At 36.6% G+C, this 23,168-nt stretch overlaps 1 protein-coding gene across 6 annotated transcripts in view; it reads right to left on the minus strand.

Annotated features, from left to right (window-relative positions):
- Nucleotides 1-23,168, minus strand: part of ATE1 (arginyltransferase 1) — an 86,287-nt gene that overhangs the window by 44,963 nt on the left and 18,156 nt on the right. For all 6 annotated transcript variants that reach the window (XM_074831440.1, XM_074831443.1, XM_074831445.1 and 3 more), the window contains 3 exons: nt 17,062-17,094; nt 10,506-10,687; nt 5,694-5,793 (listed from right to left, as the gene is read on the minus strand). In XM_074831440.1, the coding sequence (XP_074687541.1) occupies nt 5,694-5,793; nt 10,506-10,687; nt 17,062-17,094 (315 nt within the window). The remainder of the gene's footprint in view (nt 1-5,693; nt 5,794-10,505; nt 10,688-17,061; nt 17,095-23,168) is intronic.

Below are 23,168 nucleotides of genomic sequence, written 5' to 3' on the forward strand. Positions count from 1 at the left end.
GGTAAATAGTAACACCAGTGAGAAAAGCAGGCTGACGGCTGGTAGCAACTTCAAAACATGCTGAATAAAAAGATCACACACAGAGGTATAAAAATGCCAGCTCTTCTTGTGTGGAACTAGTGACACATTTTGCAAAGCTGTTTGCCGCTCAGTGGCAGAACCATAACAGTGTGTGCTCATATCCCCAAAATCACAGAGGATCACATTAAGTCTCTTTCCCTCACACATTTCAGCTTACACAGCAAATACAAGCTTATTGAAAAGGTTAACTAAATTCCATGGTCAGAAACAGTGAAAGAGTCAAGACAAGTGAGGACGAGCCAGACCTTTGTGGATCTCGTGGACATGGAAGTCCAGGCTACCACTGGGTGCATTTCACTGCTGCAGGAGTGATGCTGAAATTCCTGAAAGCAGCCAAAGAAATTGGCTCTCGAGTGCCATAAAATTCCAGGGGCACCGCTTACAACCACAGTCAGTCCGAGGTATTTAGTTTAAGAATGATTAATCACAGTTGAATCAGCCTTTTGTTTCTTTTCTGACATTTCAGAACCCTTTCTAGTATTCCATCTATCTGAAGTCTGGCCATGCCTTGATACCAAAGGAGACTGTTTGAAATAATTCCATTTACTTTGGCCTGCATACAAGTCTGGATAAAGGTTTCAGTCAAAACACCTCTTCACATCATAGAATGGTCTTAAAATGGTACACAGAGAAAACACAGCAAGAAGACATTAAATCTGTTACACACTTCAAAGTACGCTGATAGTTATTTACAATCTTAGCAGAGGGCTTCAGGGAAAGCAGATCATTGACCAAAACAAGTAACAATACGTGCTTCAATTGCAGTATTTGCATGCAAATATTGACACTGAAAAAACCTCAAAAAACCCAGAACTAAGGAAACTCACATAGAAAACATCACCAATACAAGAACTTAAAGGAGAACTTGATTTAAGGCCAACAGATGTCTGAATGGCAAATGCACAGCAGCAAGTACACTTACTCTTTACACCAGAAGCACAAACCCAAAATCTATTTAGTGTCACCCACCACAAAACTCAAAATCAGTATCAAAGACCTGTAATGGAAAGAACAGAAAAGATCTCACAGAGTTCAGCAGTGACTGGAAAATGTGAATTTAGTAACGGAGCCATGGAGAAAAATTTTTTACTTGGAAAGATGAAGGATAAAGCAGACAGAATATCAGCACAGGAAAAAAAAAAAAAAAATCCAAGATCCTCTCAAGCATCTCTCTGATACAGCTGTTCACTAAAGGTGGTTATTTCTGTAACTCTATGTTTGTAAACAAACGTCTTTAACTGAAAAGCATTAACAAGTACAGATACAGTACTTAAATACATGAGAAGCAAGCCTAAGACCAACCTCATCCTACAGTAAAATACTTTCTTACACTGAAAATTTTATCACAGACTCCAAAATGCATTAGGAAAAAGACTTTGCATCTTATGAGCCCTGAAAAACTTTCCAGGAGACCATTTTCCAACATAAGAACTACCACATCTAACAGAGCCTGAAAAGTTTTACCACAAGGTCGTGAATTTCATCAGAGAACCATTTTAATCTTGTATTACCCTAACCTACCCAGAAAAAATGGAACAAAGCCATTGCTTAAGGTTTTTCATAGGATTTTTCCATATTAACATAGTTAATAGGACTACAGAAATCCTTTTGTCTCAATTTAATGTAGATTTTATTTTACCAGGTCATAAATATAAACCCATACATGGGAACAAACCTAAGCAAAGCTGGGAACTAAAAAAATAGCCTGATATTGCAATATATTCCCTTCCCCCATCTTAAGTAATTTCACCAGTACTCCACTGTTTTAAAATCACATTGCAATCAAATACAAGCTGTTTGGGAACAAAAGGAAAGGGAAGGGAACAGTGAGTCAAAAGGGAGCTTTATTTTTAAAAACTTCTGCAATCACGTTTGATCCGGGGCAGGGGGGAATACTCTTTAACCATTTATCTTCCTGTCTGATAAACCAGAATTCTCCAACTCTGTTACTGAGCCACAGGAATCTTGACTTGGGGACCCTCTTCCAGGACACTCAGGCCTCCACTGGGTTACACACTATTTGTGCCCAGAACTGTACCATTGGTGGAAACAGAGTTTTTCAGATGAAAAGGCCACACACTGACCCCCAATAATGTATTTTCTGTCACTTCAGCCCCTGACCTGCTCAGTGGTGGCTAAAAATACTCAGCAGCTGCACAGCGCAGTTGTGCTGTGGGCAACTGGTCTGACGTTCTGGCCGTACCACAGGTGACTGCTCAAAGAAATTTTCTCAAATGAAGATACAGACAGCATTTTAAGAACTGTATAGAAAGCAGAACAAGCATATTAGCAGCCTTATTAAAAAATAAATAGTTCAACAAAATATCATATCAATGCCTTGGACCTCCTTCGAGCACACAACATAATTAAGACTATCTGATGCAGAGGGGAGAAGCTGTTACTATATACGGCCTGGCCACTAGTATATATGATCACCTATTACCAATGCTTTAAAAAAATCATATTAAGACTATTACTTTACATCCACAAAAAAGTTAGACTCCAGAAGAGAAGTCTAAAATTTGCATTCCAAGAAAGTACCCATGCAGAACAAGGCTTTAATGCTTGCTGTTGGATATCTATACCTCCAATCTAGGAGTCATGTATATTTAAAACCAGAATATCCAGCTATGCTCTCACGTGCACAACATTAGTGCATCAGTCTTGGATTGTAATGCGAGTACAACAGTTCATTGGACAGATCCCCAATTACTCCGATCACGTCTCGTACAGAACACTGAGCTGTACTCCATGCAAAATGAAACACTGTCAAACTCCTTAAATCAATGTCATAAAGTCACTGTGCCCTATACATCCCAATTCAATCAGCAGGGAGACAGCTCTTTGGTACAAACCAGTAGTCAAGCTCAGGCATCTTTGCTAGAAGTGGTCTAGTACTGCGTTTCCGTCAAAAATCAAATGCAAACGTCAGCTTCGGCATTTCCACTGATCACAATCTGTGACTAGAAGGAAAATTTTCAAAGACTTCCAAAATCTTGTGACTTCACTGTAAGTAAGTATAGCATGCACGTGTTCTTCATAAGACACTGTTTATATAAAGAAGTGATACTGTGCCTAGCCCCCAATTCTAAACATCCTAGGACAAATAATTTGCAAAGAAAATTACAAGCAGAGGATAAAAACCAGTGGTTAGCTTTTCAGCTCATTCCTTTTCTTCCCTTAACTTGCTTATCTGACATCAGTTTAACAACAGTGACCTACAAGCTGTCATTCTTCCACACTAATATCATTAAGGGAAGGGAGCCTCTAACATCCGTATTACACTGTAATAAAGCAAAGTCTTCAATGTGTAATGCCTCTAAGTCAACCAGGCATTACTGAAATTATTTAATCCACAAAGTCAGTACTTACCCACCCTACTTTACCACTACCAATCACTTCACAAGAGTAGCAGCAGCATTATCCAGACGCATTTAAGAGCTTAGTATTAAAATTTGTTTCCAGTATACTATTTCAGTGAGGGTGAAGTGGAACAACAGAATTAATGTCAACCTGATTTTCAATTGCATTACATTTAGCCACTTCTAAAACAAATATACACAGGAAAAGAAATATAAAATAAAATAAAACCCCTTACAATTCATTTATTAAATTATTACTCTCCCAACACAGAGCGTTACTTACCTGCTACTCTGTGTGTTCTAAATATATATGTATAGGCTTTCTTCTTCTCCCCTTCCCCTGCCCCAGTAATTCTCATACTGGGCCACACTTAATTACTTAAGTACATCAACATGTATACATTTCTGGAAGACTAAAATATATATTCTACCAAATCACAGTCATAACAAATAATCATTAAGTCTAAGCAAGGGAAGAAAAGAAGCTTTTGTGGAAAAAAAAAATTTAAAAAGTATAAATACTCCCTCTATAATTTATTCAATTTCCATTATTTGAGAATGAAAACTAGAAGCATCGTGAGAATCTTATATTCTTGATGCAATCACTTTCAAATAACAGCACAGGCCTAACAGGATACCACATTATAGCAAAAAATACAGATGTATAGTGACTACTGAGGTTAGCTCCATTTTACAGCATTTAATCTTCATATTTAAATAGTTTGCTATTTATACATTGGCTCGTGTATGAGCTTTGCTTAATCCATGTATACAAAGTTCACGTTTTTATTGAAACTTACTACAAGCAGCTGAACCCAGAGCTTCTTAGCAATGGTATCTTTCAGAACTGGGACACTTTTTGCCATTATAGTCAGATTTGTTTCTTTTCTTTTTTTGCCCTAGTAAACCAAATGCATTCTTTTTACAAGTCTTGAACAATGCAGGTTGTAGAATAGACAAGGTATGTTAAATTTCTCAACATGAACAAATCATCCCAAACTTTAAATATTTCCAATGAGTAGAGCAAGTAATCATAACCTATGGTTCAAGCTGGTGATACGATTGCCTTTAAGATGATTTAGATGACAGAGGCAGTGTCTTCTAACTCACCCATTTGCTTCCCTCAAAGTTAATATTCTCTTTGGCCAGCAGATGTAGATGATAAACTCAAGCTGGCAAAGGGGGGTGAGGTGGGGAAGGACAGACAAACATCTTCTAACAAAAGGAGAAGGATGGATTTGTTATTTGTTATTTTCAGAAGACTGAACCATCATGGTCACCTGTAGGGTAGGCCACAAAAAAGCTGAAATGGTTTTTCCTTCACTGGCATCACTTCAATGAGTCTCACAATTTTTTGGCTATTTGAAAACTAGCTGAAAACACTGCAGATTTTAGCACATTTGAGAAAAAAAGAAAAAAGAAAAAAGAGAAGAAAACACTGCACCTCTTACTCTAGATTTCACAAGCTTTGTATCTTTCCACATCATTATCAGATATATTTGGTTACATGTAAATATTCAGCAAATATCTATCAATGTTCTGTACTCTGAAATAGTATCATAATATTCAAAAAGCAGTGATACATTTACAAAGAAATACCACGTTCACAAGACCTAAAAAACACAGAAGAGACACCCCTAGGCACTCAGGTCTAAACAAAGTTGAAGCTAACAGGGGTTATAAAGGAGGTTTGGTGACAGAATGGTTATTCTAAGTGTTCTGTGTATTCTCCTGACCCTTTCAACAAAAATCTGCTACCTGGCTCAAAATGGCTCCTAACCTAGCTTCTCACTGGTTTCATTGGCAGAGCAGGTCCCCTACCTCTAACAAAAAACAAAGAGGAAAAACCGAAGTACAGCCAAGCCCATGAGGGCATGTTATCACTGCCTAGAGTCACTAAGCAACAGTTCACAAATATGCAAACCTAAAAAAGAGAGAATTTTAGTCTATTGGAAGATAGACTGTAAACATGAGATAGCCAGGTAACCAAATGACAAACTATTATCTGACAGCCTTGAAAACCTCCCCATGTGAGCTGCTTTTAAGCCAACTTGTAATAAATACCACATGCAGCTAAATTTAAAAAAAAAAATCCTAAGCCAAGTTAAATAGTAACCAACGTTCAAATTTAACTATATAAAGTCTACATTAAAATCCAAAATGACAATTACAAAATATTATATTACTATGAACACTGTCAAATGCTTTGAATAATAGTACACTAAGGAAATAAGTAAAAACACACTTTACCTTGTATCTCATTTTGGGGCATGAATGAATGTAGAAACCCATATAATAAAAACAGAGATCAGGAGCTTTTTCATGGAGTTGCCTAGTAAAAGCAATTTCCCTGTGAAAGGAAAGAAAAGACTAATTACTTTTGAATACAATTCTTACATTCATTTTACCTCTTCATGTTGAAATATTTTACAGCTACCTGGCTCTTGTCCTAGTTAAAGGACTAGACTTCTATCAAATAAAAAGAATGAAGATAATAAACTCTAAACTAATGCTTAAAAAAACCCCAAAGATAATAAACTGAAAACAAATGTTTAAAACCAAACAAACAAATCACCCAAATACAAAACACCACGTCAGGTTTAAAAATACTTTCATTTTTGTGTTTTGTCCTGCCAATTGACTGACTTGAAATTCAAATAAAAGTGACTAAGGGCCTCTTAACAGGTTTCTTCTTCATATTCATGTACTTTGGAATTCTACAGAAATCTGGCCCAGCTATTGTACAGACTGGCTAACGTGGCTCAGGGAAACATCGGAGTATTTTTAAAAGTCAAGCCTCAAGGATAAGCTTCTTGCTTGTTTTATTATTTGCGTTCTAGCAATTTACATGTGAAAACATCCCTCTTTACGCAACAAAAGGTATTTTTCACCCATTCCATGTTTGACTGTATGATCTTCTCATTTATTCTGAAAGACCACTGTCAACATATTCCAAAGTAAGTTTGTTTTTTATTTTAATGGCACAAACATAGTAGTAGTATTACAAAGTTTCAGCCACTATTTCCACTATATTGCTCATTATAACATTTGTAACTTTGCAGTTCACTTTTGTAACAAATTTGATAAAACATGGATGTTGGTTCTTACCTTCTTATCCCTTCCCCATTGAAAGTACGAGCACATGCATTTAGGAGGCATGTACAAATACTGGGGTTTTTTAATCACTTAATATGAAGTTAGTAATAAGGATGTTTAAATGTACTGAAAACCCAACATTTCAGCTGCATGTAGTTAGCTGAGACCATCACGAGTTCATTATAACTCTGTATCTATATCCATCCGTTCAAAACTGAGAATGTCTAGAAGTTACTCCATATCTGAAAATCCAGGTACACACAACAGATTCCCAAAATGAGATTTATGAACTACCAAAAACGTACAAACATGCACTTCATATACATAATTTTTAAGACATGGCATGAAGTTAAGCAATCTTACTGTTCCATGCTGATCATGCTGGACCTAATCAAAGAAATACATTTCTGCAATTCAAAAAGCTGGAACACTACAGGGAAAAACATTATCTTTGCATTTCGAAATCTCTTAAACACTCTTTCCAACTGGGCTACACTATCTGATCTAATAAAACAAGACGACTCAAAGTGAAAAGAAAGTGAAGCAAATAGACCATACTGTAATGAGGTAAAAATTGGGCTGCAGCAGCAAGTCTTACCACGGGCAACAAAGCTTTGTGCAAGCAAAGTGTATGTGATGCCAAAGCCAGCTTGCTTAGAACTACTGCCAGTGCCTTCCCGTCTACTGCGGTCCCAGCGATATCCCCCAAGCAAGGACCCTTAACTCAAGTTCTTGCTCTATCTTTCATTTACCTATTCGGTCAACCCCACTCCAGGCAAAGCTTTATTGAGGGGATGGTAAAACATGCTTCTCTTTCCACTTTTCAGGAGTGTGTGCTGTGATCCAACACAAGAGAATCTTCCGACTCCATCATTTTACACCAGGAGCAGCAATAAGGTGTCACTGTGTGGCATAAGACACATCTACCTGCATTCATTCAGCCTAAATCTTTCCTGTGGAAAAGGGACTACAGACTTGCAATTACCTTTATGCAAAGCTTTCAGTTATGATACACATCTAAAGAGTTATGATGGCTGTTAGTGCTTGGCAAGAGTAGTCAGCTAGTGGGGAAGACATACTCATTTCATGAAAGCAAAATTCAGACTTAGTATTTCAGTGCTACATAACCCAATTCCAAAAGAAGTTCAAGTATTTGCCCTACTAAATAGAGATTATGAATGCTATGCTTGTCTACTATTCACAATTTTAGGTAGTAGGGGGAAGGTTTAACTCTTTCCTGTAAATAAGAATAAGAATCAGTCAATATTTCTTGATGATTTTTTTTTTCCTTTGGTAAAACTGGCATTTCACAAGTAGCTGCTTCTCCCCTCATTCTTTACTTAAACGCCTACATATTTCAAATGATCTTCAAATCCCATCCTTTCTACGACTCAGCAGCAAAAATTCTCGAAGTAGTATGAAGTGGAAGTGACAGCACTGCAATGCAGTTTAACCTCCTTGGAGTAAAATTGGCAACAGCTTTGAAGGTATCAGATTCCTCTGCAACTTCCTAAGTCCTAACTCTCAAGTTTTTTTTCCCTTTTTGAAAGAAGAACAAGGTTGGCTCCCTCCAAGAGTGTTGGGAAATCATTTTTATTGCCTTAAATGCTGCAGAATTTATAAGCTGCTTTTTCACTAGTTGAGCCACGCACGCATGTTGCGCCGACAAAGTTTTAAATTTATTATGTAGAAAATTTAAAATCATTTCAAGAATTCAAAAGCATGGATTATGTCAGTCTAGTATTACATAAAGTAATGTGATATGTACAAATACTGAAAAACAACTCTTAGGAGGACTTAGTATTTTATGTTATATGCTCACCTTGCATGGAAAAAAATTAATAAGTCTAATTTCAAGTATCTAGCATACATAATAAAATACTTCTAAAAATCTAGACCACTAATAGACAGGAAAAAAATCAATTCTAAATCATAGGAATTCCAACTTTTTTTCTACATTTGTTAATTCTGATTAATTTTATAAAATCACCAGTGCCACCGAATGCCTCAGAAAAATGACAATTCAGACTTTTAGACATAGACCACTGGAGATGCTACAGCAACAGCTACATTAATGCTCATGATGACTTTGAAGTTAGCCCTGATTTGCGCTGGAACTGGAGAAAATGACATCCAGACATCCGTTCTGACTAAACTCTTCTATGATTCTACAGTTTCTCCTTCACAAAGGACCATTCTAGAACAAGGTGGGGAGCGCCAGCAGAAAAGCAATGTTATCAGCTCTTATTAAAGGTGACATACTCAGAGAAATTGCACCTTAGGACTTAACTGATCTAAGCTTACCAGAGAGCAGGGGGAGGTCCTGCTCTCTCCCTCCCCAGCCATCCTCAGCTGCACACTGTGGCTCCATCACAACTCTTGCACCAGCTCTGGTGTTAACAGGTTCTTCACTGAGCCAACTCAGCTCGCTAACCAGGTTGCTAAAGCAAACAGTCTTCTGCTCAGTAAATTAAACTGCCTAAATACATGGTTGCTAGAAGCCCAGCATAGAGCAGAGATGAAGAGGAGTGATTGCAGCACCTCATTTCAGCACCAATAAACCGTTAGACTGATGTCAGAAACTTAACAGTGAATTTTGTGGGAAAACCCCTTTGACGTACACATTTGAACAACTCATGTAAAGATTATTCAGAAATCACAAAATTCACCACTACAAAGAAGAATACACACAAAAGGAGAATTAAAAAAAAAAAGATTCTTAGGAAATCAAAAGATCCTAATCAAGATCTAAACAAATTATGAGTGATTAGGCTTCCAAGGGATTAAATTGCACATAGTTTATTAGTTAACACAAAAGTATATGAAGTAACTGTGGTAGGAAGAGTTTTCCTAAAAATAATGTTTGTACTTTACATGTTTCAAAAGTCCCATCCTTTTACCCATCCTGGTGGGTAACACCAAACAACAGCTAAGAAGCTCCACCTATAGAGAAGATGCCTCTCAAGAGGATGCCTTGGAGAAAGAAGCTGGATCTCTCAGTTCTAGTGCTTCTTTCATGCCTAAAAGAGTGTAGCGTAAATCTCAACAGGTAAAGACTTTTGCTAGAACTTCTCAGACCTAGGGAAACTTAAAAATAGACATGTCTGGCACGAGGTTCAAACCCAGTTGCTTCATGAGAAGCTAGGAACACCACATGTCTGTGACCAGTTTACTTCATGTAAACAGAGAAGCAAAAAAGCTAAGAAAAAAAAAATGAGATGCACAAATATTTCCACTTGTTTTGGGGTTTTTTCCTCATAGTAATAAAGGAATCATAAAACTGCTTATGGAAGAAAAACAGTAACTTGCAATTTAGCGTACAAGTCTTGTTCACAGTAAAGCATTACTCACTATTCCTAATGTCTTACAAGACTAGGTTGATAGTTAATTTAAGGCTTTAGATTCATAGGATTACTTGCTCCACCAGGCTTTCTAAAGAAAAAGATAATGAGATTAACATACCTGAAAAATATACTTGGTGCTAGTACACCAGGAGACTACTAATTCAGAAGACAACGGTTTTTAGGTACTCTATTATTTATGATCTCAATGTGCATAAAACTATAAAAGTGATTAATTTCATTTAGTGACTGAGCTAAGAAAAAGGTCAAAGGAAAAATTATTTCTATTCAAACAAAAAAGGGGCTTTTCCTGCTGAAACCAAGCAATACTAAATTATTTTCAGGGGCAATAAAAACTAGGTATTTCGTCTGAGTGGTTTTTTAATCTTTAAAAGTCTTTAGCTAACTAGAAAGATACATCCCTATTCAAGGATGACAATTAAAAATTTATTTGGAATGCAACCAACCCTAGAGAATTTAAAAAAAAAAAGAGAAAACAAAAAAACCCCTTTGCTAGCGATAGTTTTAACAGTATATGTTTAGACTGGAAATAAAAGCTCGAGTTTAGCAACAAATATCAATTCTTACTACTACATCTAACCAGATAACAAAAATGTCCTCTTACCGTAATGCAGAGTAGACTCCCAAAGATAAGAAAGAATAGTCTGGATCATAGTACAGATAGACGGAGGACACGCAGTAGGGCAGGATATCAACTACACCAACAGCAATTATCTTCCCATCCAGCCAATACTGCTGGTGAAAAGAACCATAGCCACATTCTGGTCCATTTGGTGCATTCTCTGCCTAAGCAAAAACAAAAGAGGGATGTAATTGTCTGACAGGAAGACTTTCAGTGTAGAAACAGTTTTAGAAAGAAATTTAACAAAAAAGTAAATACTGTGACAAATTATTCCTGCTATCCATGTTTTGAAAAAGGAAAAAAAGAATTTGAGAAGCAGGGAAAACAATGTTAGTTCACTGTATCATTTGTGACCTTTGCTGTACTCGAGATCGATGAACTTTACATATCACGCATCCCAAACACAAATCTGCAAATAGCCTCCACCATCTAGCATTTATAGTACTGACATGACAAAACAACATGATTCATCAAGTTATTAAAGCCTTATTACATGCAAACAAATTCTGCAGATACTCTTTTAATCTGACCTATTTACTCTTCAACAAGTGACGAAGCCCAAAGGCAGACAGGTGAAATGCAGACGTTTCACTACGCTGGCGCTTCCCAGAGCAAGCTGTCACTGCCCAGTTCCTCCAACACTTTCTGTCACAGCGAGGACCCTCCTGTTTCCCTCCCCCATGCCCCCAAGTACTGGAAGCACTTTGGCCACAGAAATTCAGTTTCTCAGAGTGGCCATTAAAGTTGCTTGAGAAGAGCATTTACAAGACAAACTGAATAGCATACTCTTTATGTGAGGTTTACTCTTTACGTGAGGTTTACTCTATGACCAACAAACCATCTTTTATCTAAGAACCTGGAACTCTGTGTTGCAACAAAATCTGTGGAATTTCTTTGTCAGCCCACATCAGAGCATCTTCTGCAAAAACACTGAGGAACTCGCTATTGTTGTGCACTGCGGTTTTGGATGTGCACTGAAGTATGTCTCCGGATGGGGTAAAGCACCTAGAGCCAGAAACTGATGCTTCAAATAAAGAAGAAAATGATCTCCTAATTTAAACTGTATTACACAACCAACTTTGGCATGCCATTTTCTCCCACGTCAAGCTTACTTTAATCCTGAATTCCACTGTGCTCAACTTAATTATCCATCTAGTCATGTTTTTCTCTGCATTGCCAGATCTTCAGAAAGCTGCTTCTCACTCAATAAATCTGACAATATTGCCTACTATTACCAACTGGTTTGCATTACAACAACAGAAGGTGGGTTTAATCAAGTATTTTGATACAGTAGCGCAGACTGAAGAGATGATGGGCAGGAGAAGTTATTCTAATTGGTACCACATGTGTCAAAAGAAATCAATCACGTGAACAGAAAAATCATTTCAACTGACTTACCCAACCAGTAAGTCCCAAAATAAAGGCCATATAATAAATTGTTTGCATTTTTATACAGTTATATAGCATAAAACTAGATATGGAGCTGCAGATACTGTAAAAGTGAAACAGTCAAACATTTGAGAGCTCAATCTGCAGTACACAAGGATATTAGACTCGGATATTAACATATTAAACTGGCTTTCTTCTCATTCAGGTAAAGCCTACTTATTCAACAGTTATGGTTTCATACAATCCTCTAAGGATTTCTCAGCACAGGTTAAGTTCTCTTCTCAGCTACCAGGGTGCAGCCAGTGAGAGAAAAAAATGAAACTTCTCCTGCAAGCCAAAGGGAAATGTGATTGATAATATAACACAGACTCGCTTAAATAAGTTTCAGTTAAAACAGATTTTCTTTCTTTATCAATAACTCATCATATAGGATTTAATGAATGTTTAAAAAGATAGTCTAAGCCAACACGGAAAAGATTTTCACTCAAAGAAAAGTCTTCTGAAGTTAAATGAATGCTATGTCTATGTGTGACCTGAAACCTCCAAACAGCATCGCATGGGTTCGATCACCAGACCTCTGCAAACTGAAGTAAGAGCATCAGTTAAGAACTTCTAGTAAAGTATAAACTACAATTATTTCATTAATGCAATTACAATGAAATGTCATAAACATAAAAGAGCTATGTTCTATAACAAACATAATAAGCACAGCACTGATTTCAGGCAAAATGTTCAGGCATCTCCATTACATTAAGCAAACATTTTTAAAAAGAGTAACATTTTCCTCCTCCTTCAAAAGTTTTCATACAATGTAATCCTTTGTAATGCTTGTAAGTATTGTTTTCTCCAATTTCTCAATGAATACTTGGCTCCTTTAACTTTATTTCTCATGCACCATCCAGGCAATTTGACATGAAACAGGTCTAGAATATGAAACATTTCCCTGAAGCAGGTTATACCATTTCACACTACTGACATGTCCACCCAGGACCGTGTTTGCCAAAAGTGATGTAAAATATACCTGTGACATCAGGCGAGCAAGCCCCACCAGAAAGGGCTTACTTTATCTATCTGAAATCATACCTTAGCCCTGGAATCAATCCAGAGGGACCAATTTATTTAAAATTAACAATTTATACTCAAACTTCAATATAATTAATTAATACAACCTGATGATACTGAAACAATCAAAAAAATAAGAACTAAATCCAGGACAAAAATTAAAATTAATAATTTCCTCTCCAATGTTTAGACTATAATGCAGAGCAAAATACCATATATCCATCACGTTAATTCTACCTGTCTTTCTATTCTGCTAGCTAATGATTCTATGAACACATTTGATTGTTCATATTTCATAACGCATTATTAAAATTTAAATATTTAATAGTAACTGGTATTACATCTTGCCCCAATTAGTACACCTCAATGTAATAACTACTTATAACTGAACTTCAGTGATGGTGAAAGCGCTCAATTTTCTTCAAAGCACATTGGTCTTTCTCCGTACTTTTAAGAGATGTTTCACTACTTTGTTATTATTATTATGGAAATTGCACTTGTTAACTCATGTGCCAGACCAGTGTGCAACTGCAGACAGCACTGTACACTCACTTACCAAAAATGGGTCCTGACCTTGCCAACTGCATGATTATTTTTCTCTGGAAGGTTTCACGAAATTTCCTATTTTGAACTTTTCCATTTTACCCGCTGCTGTGGATGGAGGGAGGAGGAAGATATGAAATCCATGCTATCCCTTACACAAAGGAAAAAAAAGCCAGGAAACCCTTGACTTCTGCACACCAGTGGAAATTATTTGCCGAATAAGTGAAATGATTAATTCCAGCAGTTCCTTTCCCAAAGGCACAACCCACCATATAGGAGATTTCTATCTCTTGGTTAGCAACATATTTCCTTTTCAGTACTACATCCTCCTTTCATTAGGGAATAGTGGAGATGCTGTGAAAACAGCCTACAAATATAGGTTGTGTCAGCAGAGAGGTAGCACTGCATGTTTTCATGACAAAAAGCCAGCAGTGCATTCTCAAAGAAAAAAAAGGCCAACAGCACCCTGGGCTGCACCAGGCAGAGCATTACCAGCAGGTTGAGGGAGGTGAGCTTTCCTCTCTGCCCAGCCCTGGTGAGGCTGCATCGGCAGTGCTGGGTCCAGTGCTGGGCTCCCCAGTACAAGAGAAATACAGACTTACTAAGGCAAGTCCGTAATGGCCATAAAGACAATCAAGGGGCTCGAGCATCTGCTGTGTAAGATGAGCTTGAGAAATCTCAGACACTTCAGCCTCAAGAACAGATGACATGTGGAGGTTTTATCAATATTTATCAACCCGATGAGAGGGAATGAAGATAAGGGAACCAGATTCTTCTCAGTAGTTACCAGTGACAGGACAAGAGGCAATGCGTGCAAATTAAAACACATGGAATTCAATCTGAAGGAAACAGGATTCAACTGAGAAGGTGGTCAAACAATGGCACAGGCTGGCCAGAGAGCCTTGTGAGGTCTCCATCCTTGGAGATATCCAAAACCCATGGTCCTGGACAGCCTGCTCTAGCTGACCAGTTGGACTAGGTGATCTGAAGAGGTCCCTTCCAACCTGAACAATTCTGTGATTCCATATCAAAATAAAATAAATCAACTCATTGCATCAAAATGTAAGACACTCTCTACAGAGCTAATTTCTGTACCTTGTTGGACAAGCATAGTATTTGAGCCATACTCTCAACTGTCTAATCAGGACAGTGATAGTAAGCTTAAAATGCTAAAAAGATTAGTGAAGCTGTGAAGACAGAAGGGACTTCAGTAGCAAGAGACTTTGAGTATCACCATGTGGACACCACGGTGATGTCTACACTACTATAAGAAAAAAAAGCAATGTGCCAAGATCTCTAAATGAAATGAGCTTTGATTTAGTCCTGAGCAGTGCATCGAATGTGACTGAAGTATGACATTCTACAGAAGGTGATCCTGGGAATTACAGACCTGTAACAGTATCATTTGTTACTAGATTTCCTAGAAAAATAACACATATGAATAAACCAAATCATGCAGAGCAGAAGCTGATGTGCTTTTCAAAGAGAGAAGATCTAGATTCACAAACATCTTTTAGTTCTTTAGAATTCAAAAGCATCTCAAAATGGATGAGAGGAAAAAGTAAGAACAAATGATCATTTACATAATGGAAAGCAGCTCACGTTCCATCGTGCTGGATCTGTTCTGTTCCCCACACTGATAGGTGAATCACTTAAGACTGAACAATGTTGCATCAAACCGAGCTGATGATTTAGAAGTATTCAGGATGGTTAAACAAGAGCTGAGTGTAAACAACTGCAGAAAGATCCCGTAATACTGAGTGATTAAAAAGGCAGAGAAAATATCCAAAGTTCATAAATGAACGGAACATAAATGCAAGGGGGGGGAAAAATTCTGCTATATAAACATCCAAAACAATGGGTATAAATTAGCAATTATCTCAAAAAGAAGAAATCATCCATTTAATGCTTAGCATCAGTCAAGTGGAAAAAGACTAAAGAGCAATTAGAAAAGGATTTGAAAACAAAACAAAATCATTATTTGACTGCATAATACCACGGTGCATCTGAGTGCTGAGGCTCGTTCCAGCTGTTGTCTCGAGACGACATGGAACAACTTGGGAAGGACAAAGATAGCGATGACCATTAGTGACACCGATACCACCACTGGCCCAGGACACCCCCCTAACGCGCTGAGCACCAAAAACTAGGAATCACCCTGAGGGGTCCAGATTTTCCCTGTGCCCCTCTGCCATAAACACTCTCACCTTGGCAACAACACAGTACCAGGCCACACGGGGTTTTGGCTAAGTCATTCTCCGGTACTGAACTGCACCTCTCCAAACAAGGTAGTATTTCCCTATGTTAAGTGGCAAAATGGCAAATGTTTAAATGTAGCTTCTAAGACGAAAAGATTAATGAAAAACCCCCAAGCAGTTCTCTCTATATTATCCTGTTTATGGCTAGAAAACTGCCTAGTTTTCTGCTACTACATACCGTATCATTTCTTTTAAACTATTTATTTTTTGTGCCAGAGCCCATAGTCAAAACAGAAACTAAACAGAATAATAAAATGAGGAAATAAAAAAGACAGGAAGAGTTTGGGTGTTCATACTATTTGCAGCTAATAACAATATTAAAAATTCAAAAAAATTACAAATTGAAATCATGTAATGTTTAGATTTTATTTTAAATTATTTTTGTTCAAAAGAGTAAACAGACTACATACTACTAGATTTGCTTGTGGCAACTGTTTCAGAATAAAGAATTTCAAGAATCCCTTGGCCTCTGATATACAACCCCTTTTATTTAACTTCATCTAATTGAAGACATCTGTAGTGGTGCCACACAAAATTTAATTCAAGCTCTGAAATGTCAATAAAAAGTGTCTGTAAGAAACAATACTGGTATAAACCTGGCAGGGAAGTGTGCATCAACATCTACGTAGCCATACAAAATTAAGAATATAATGGCAGTCTGCTGCCTGAGTTGACGAGGTGATAAAAGCCCTTTTCCTATAAAGTCTAATGAGCTCTATTACTCTTCAGCTTTCAGGAATGTAAAGGCCAGTGGACTCAGCAGAGAAAAGCAACAAACTCTCCACACATGGATTCATTCAAACTGCCACATATCAAATTACTAGCGTAATTACTATAACCTGACAATTTCATTACAGTCACGCGGTACTTAACTCTTTAAGACTAACAAGAAAGACAGTGGAAGAAATCCATAGCACTTTGTTTACTTGAAATGAAGCAACAGCCTCTCCTAAACTTTTAACTCAGACTGTAGTCAAATACAAGTTTATCAAGTTTAATAATACATTCTTTTCTTTCATAGAAATAAATCAAGAACCAAAAAGACACAGCACTTTCTGCTACTGCCTCTTAATACAGGGATATGAAATTCAGTGGTCGCTTATTATGCAGCTTATTGTCCTCAGACTCCTTTGAAAACACAGTGCTAACTTCCTTACCAGTGGGTGATGATACAAATACTGTGACACCCATCTATACCACCTATACCATAATGGTTTGCTGTCTACAGAGAGTAGAGAGGAAAGAATACATTCATTTCAAAACTCGCCTCTAGAACAAATACATACCTCCAGAGGAGAATCACAGAGGAATCGTGTGAACTGCATTGAGATAGATTCATCAGAAATATGTGCCCAAGACGACAGGCCAAATATGCAAAGCAGAAAAAGAAGAAAAATATTAGCAGTACTTCAGGATACAATGAGTCAAATACACTCTTTCAAAACCGTATCTTTGAAAGACACCGTCAGATTTTAAGAGTTAAGATAAAGTTTCCATAAATTCCCACATTCTATATTGTTTAGAAGTACAAATAGATATAAAAATTAACTATCCAAAGTACTTCCTTTCTATAGAAGATTTTAAATGTGATGCAAGAGAATTATCATCTTCTAATACAGATCTGTTTCTGGTGTCCTTTATTTTCCCACCATTATACTGATACCTGCCCCATCACTAAAGCAAGGGGGTTAGGGCCCTCATATCTATTAATATAAATTAAGGCTATTTACATGCAAAATCATAACCAAGCCTGTTTTAAGTCTAAATAGGAGGAAAAAAAAAAAATCAACTTCCTGAAAGTGCAAGCATTTTCAAAACTCAGTTCTTTACTCAACACAAAATGATGTGGTGCAGATAATCAATCAAAAAGGCAAGGTTTTAATGATCTGGAGCTTGTTCAAGATTCTAAGAGTAATAAAATGTAAGAGTTATTTATTTACCATCATTTACTTATTTGATGCAAATACTTCCTTATTGGTTTAATTCCACATTAAGCATGTTACAAAGTTCTGGTATGTATTTAACCCTAAAACATTCCTTTGTTAAAAAACAAGTATGTGATACATGGTTTAATTTCCCCTCTTGTAATAGCTGGGTGATTTAATAAGTCAGCAGTTCCAAAACTGCAAAGTAAGAGTAAACAAGAACTTTTAATTAAAAGTTTGATAAAAAGAATATATATGGACTCCTATAAAAACCTGACTGTTGTCAAGAATTCTGTGAATTTCTAACATTAAAGATTACTCTGTTTAAAGGGGAATACAAAAAACGGGTTGATTACTTGTCAGTTTTCCCATTTTTCCCAGGGAAGGGGAGGAGAGGAAGGCAGGCAACAATACGAAGTGAATCACTGACCTAGGACAGAGTTCCACATACAGCCTAAGTAATTAAAACTCTTTTCTCCAGAAGGTGCTATGAAGCAGATTTTAGCAACAAAAACACAGCCTCTGGTAGACATAGATCAATCTGCAAACATTAACTGGACCATTCTCATTGTAGCTCAGAGTGAACACAACCTTAACCTTCTCTAAGATTGTGTCTCTAAGTGCATCTGTTGACGTTAAAAGAATCAGGACTTTGCAGAAGTTGTATTTCAGACTTCTCGCCCCAAAACACATAGCAGTAGCTGATCTATGGATGAGTGGTAAACTTTTGGACACAGGCTTTACGGAAGAACACTGAATTTGTATGAGGTGCTGGTGAAGACAGGGAATTGTGCATTCCCTATAATTAGCCATTTCAGATCTAGTCACTACCACTCTACTCAAAATTTGGAAAAACGAATGATGGATATTTTAATTAAATTCCAGAATTTTTTTTTTTATTTGGTGGATAGGGAGAGAACAAGAGGGAGGGGAAAAACCCAGATAATACTTAAAGAGAAAAAAAGTAATTCAAAATTTGAATTATTGACTTATGTTCCCATAAAAAAAGAACAGAGAGTTACAAATTCCTACACTGCGAGTGCATCAGTCCTTACAGCCAGTGATTTTAGTATGTGCAGGCTTTAGAAAAAATAAACCATGTGCTATTAATTTTTATGTCAGAAGACCCCCAATAGTTCTTAATCTGTAACTTTAGCTTTATAGTGCAAGTTAAACCCTATGGGTGAGAAAACTGAGCCAACGACACTTTTCAAATAGTTTTATCCCTTCTCCAGGCTCTGCTGTACAATCCCTTGGCTTTGGGGGTGAGGGGGGAATTTTTAAGTGTACCTGAGCACAACTGCTGCTTGCTAGGGAGTATATACTGTTACAACTATCTATACCACTGGTTAGGAAAAAAAAAATAAATTCTTAACTGCACTTGAATTTGTATCACAATCTTATGGGGGAAAAAAAACATTGCAAGTCTTGTTACATATTATTTCACCTGTTGATACTTGCTAAAGTTCTCAGGTTAGATAATTTTCTTAATAAAGTCCTAGAAAACTTCAGAAGACTCTGAACCTTCTCTAGAAGTCAATTAAGAAATAATTACCCAAAAGCCCAATAATTTTTTTGTTATGGGTTTGTTGGGGTTTTTTTAAGGGAGAATTTAATTGACACATAGAGCTGGAAAATTTAATAAATATTTTAGATCCACTGACCTCTGCTGTTATCTTCTCAACACTTACTCTCCCCTCCCAACCCTAAATCCACAGCACTTTCATCATAACCTAGGAATATACTTTTATTATAGTCTATACATTTATTTAAACTGAAGTAAATGTAAGATTCAGTTTCTAAATTAACAAACTCACCTAATATTGCAAGATTATTATGAACACAATTCAAAAATGTTCCAATAAACCATGAAAGAAATACAGTCAGATGCTGGTGTTGCATGTAAAATAACGCAATCTGTCACACAAGCAAAATTAAAATTTGTTTCACAAAGTCATGCTTTTCTAATTTTAATTTCAAACTGAATTACATAAACCTTAGTCTTTCAAAAACTATATAATATATATGAAATCCACAACATTTTTACCTTGGTACAAACTATTTACAACTGCCAGAAAGAACCAACAGAACAACGGGAAATAAGTTTAAACATAATTAATAAAACTAAGAGAGGAACACATCACTGAGAATTAAATCAAAGGGGGAAAAAGGCAAAGAAATAAAAGGAAGGTTTGGTTCAACCCAAAGGTACTTGCTCAAGTAAAAGCACATGCACAGCTTTAAAAAACTGTAATAAAACTAGAGTGTTAACACCTGCTTCCTTTTATAGGTGGGGGAAGATATTCAGATGCTTTGGATGCTAAACCAAAATGGGTTCCACCCGGTAGCTCAGTAACTTTCTGAAAACAGGGGCTAGTGATGTCACACAATGACATCAAAGTCTTCTCAGGAAAACACAGCTTTTAAGCTCTTACCATCAGTAGCTGTAAAATTAGCTGAGATTTTCAGTTCGAAGATATCACATAAAGCCATTCATTTATAATTCTCCTTTTGACAGTACTGAACTCTGCTCATATTTGCAATTCACTGTCAAGCAAAACTGAGTATTTGCCCTTTTCCTTTCAGTAAAGAAGGTGTGAGCAATGGATAAGGGATTTGGGCCCTGATTTTTATTTTTTTTTTTAAATCCAATCCCTGAATGGAATTAAAATAAACCGAGGGTGTTGGTTGGTTTTGGGGTTTGTTTTTCATAAAGGTGCCAGGTTCATAATAAAAATAAGAAATAATGTTATGACTTTCCATACAGAAGACAAGTCACACAACCTACAGTTCCAGTGTAACACCTTCGTGTGTATCAAAAGCAAGTTTATTCTGTCTTCCCTCCCCTGTTTCCAAGGCCAACATAACGAATGCTTCCCCATCTTGGGAACTAGAAGTGGCCAGACAAATCTTTGTGTACCCACTAACAGAAACAAGCCACGAAAGGAAGGAACATTTCAGAATTACAATTTCAATTCCCTTACGGAGTGAAAAAAAGTCACTGTGGCTTTGTCTGCTAAGAAACTTACTCTCAAAACAATGGAGATTTGTCAGTCTTACAGTAAAGTTTTTTTAATTTTGGATTTACATGGAAAACTCAGTGTCAAAAATCAGGAAGAACAATGTAAACTGGGATGCAAAAAGAATCTGAACTGAAACGATATGACTCTGGACAAGTTACTTAATTGCCTGGTTGCCTAAATTCTTTGGCTCTTATAGGCATTTCAAGAATAAAATCCATGAATCCATAGCACTACAGTCACAAGGGCCACACAAGTAAGCAGAAGGAATCAGGCTGATACAGAAGTACTAGCTGTAAGTCTTTAAGTTCGCAATATCAGAGATGTGAAACGTGAGCTCACTGCAGTGAGATGTTCTGCCGCGGCAGCAGCCGACCACGAAGAGCCAATCATCAGATTAGCGCTGCCATCAACTGAAACGATAAAAGAACTAATTCAAGAGCGTTATAAAAACATACAGCTGCCGAGGCAACCTACAGAAGGTTAAAAATAACCACAGAAGCTATTGATTTTTTTAAGCATTATGTCACTAAAAAATAAAAAAAGAAGAAGAGGAAACTAGGCTAGAGGGACGTAAAAGTTTTTAACTGGCTGCTGATATCAGCTTTCGAATTGATCGGGACGTGCTCCTTGGCATTTCCCAGACTACTCACTCAGTTTGCTGTATTAGTTCAAGTGGATTTCTGGGAGGCAATTAAAAAAAAATGGGGAAGAAAAAACCCACTACACCTATTTCAGTAATTTTTTGCACCTTTTCAAACAGTGTATCTTTTGTGTGTTTTGAAATTCTTTTCTTCCAAGACAAATATTTAGTTAAGCACAAAGCAAAGAGAGTGTCCAGCTAGCTTTGCAGAGGGAACAGACACACATACTATTTTTCTACAAGTTTGTCATTATAAAACACTTACGAAAAGTTAAATAAAACATTTGCTTCAGAAGGTTTAAACAGCAATAAAATGTTCACTCTTGCTCTTTCTGGAAACTACCGTAGAATTTTTATGATCTTTTATGGAAATGTTTTCTAACTTGTGTAGCTGCCACATAGCTTGTTTCAGTTACACTTCAGCTGTCTTTCTTAAAGACAAAGACTACTGTAAAAAGACAAAGCCTAAAAATCACATTAATGGACTAGATGTATTGTATCAGTGTTTTAAACCACTAAACAATCATTAAGCTCTCTAGAGAAGAGGCAGGAAGAAAAAAATGCTTAATTTCAAACTTCTATATGACAATATGTTTTATGTAAAGCTCAGTTTAGAATGATAGGCACTAATTTTTTTAACAGAATAACTGAATACAGCTAAAGAACTAAACTAACTGAGAGCTTTTAGATATACACGTGTGTGTGTCTAAAATATGCTGACAGCTTCTGAAATTATTTCAAGAAGCATTTTAAAAAAAGACAACATCAGGTCAGAAATTAAATGCTTCTGGTGAGATGATACTTCATTAAGAAAAACTGCTAGAGATAGACCCTATTCCATAAAAATTAGCCACTGATTACATCACTGGGATCAAAAAATTCCTTCTTGGGATGAAAAAAGGCCAACAAGAAATGCTTTCACTGTATTCATTTCTTTTAAAATTCTTTGCCTCCAGAGCTACCCAGTTCCACATCTGTATCTATCATTTAAATACCAAGAAATACACTCTGACACTTCATATAAAACACAAAAGATATGCAGGTGTCAAAATGTTCTGAAACATTTACATATGTATTTCCACATACTTTGTTAATCATCCTGAAGCTGGGGTAGAGTTGGCTCATAGCATCTTCCAGGTGATTTATATTCTGCAAAGCCCTCCCTGCATTTCTTACACAGAAACACAGGTATTTTTGCTGTTGAGCAAGAGTTAAAACATTTGCAGATATGGATTGCTCTTAGCAAAGCAGAAGACGAGCCAGATCTATTACTAAGCTTCCTCAAATCCAGTGTTCTTGTCTGAAGAGCCAGCCTATGCCCTCAGACCTACTTACTGTTTCTACCTTGTTATCAGATTTTTGTACTGTAATTCTACAAAGCTAAAGCATAAAATACTACTTGGTCACTCTCACAGTCTTCTGTTTCTTGAAGTAAAACCAGAATAACAGACAGCAGTACATATGTAAAAGAAAGCTCCCTCCACTAGCAGTGTCTAGCACCAGCACTGGATTCAATTATCAAAGTATTTCTGCCTCTTGGGATTACACAAGACATAGAAAGTTCATTCTTCTGTCTTATTCACAGATCATCCTTCTATACATTAATCTACACATTTTCTCCCAGAAATATAACCAAATGCTATTAAAAGTTACTCAATTAAAAAAAGAAAAAAAAAATACAGGTTCCAAATCCATGGTTTATCCATTTCTCTGTGCATGAATTATTACAACAAAGCTATATTATGATTTATTCTAATTCTTGGGACAAATAAAGAAAAAAAGGTGGACAAACCTCCACTCATACA

Source organism: Strix aluco, chromosome 7, assembly GCF_031877795.1.
Source record: "Strix aluco isolate bStrAlu1 chromosome 7, bStrAlu1.hap1, whole genome shotgun sequence".
Lineage (NCBI taxonomy): Eukaryota > Metazoa > Chordata > Aves > Strigiformes > Strigidae > Strix > Strix aluco.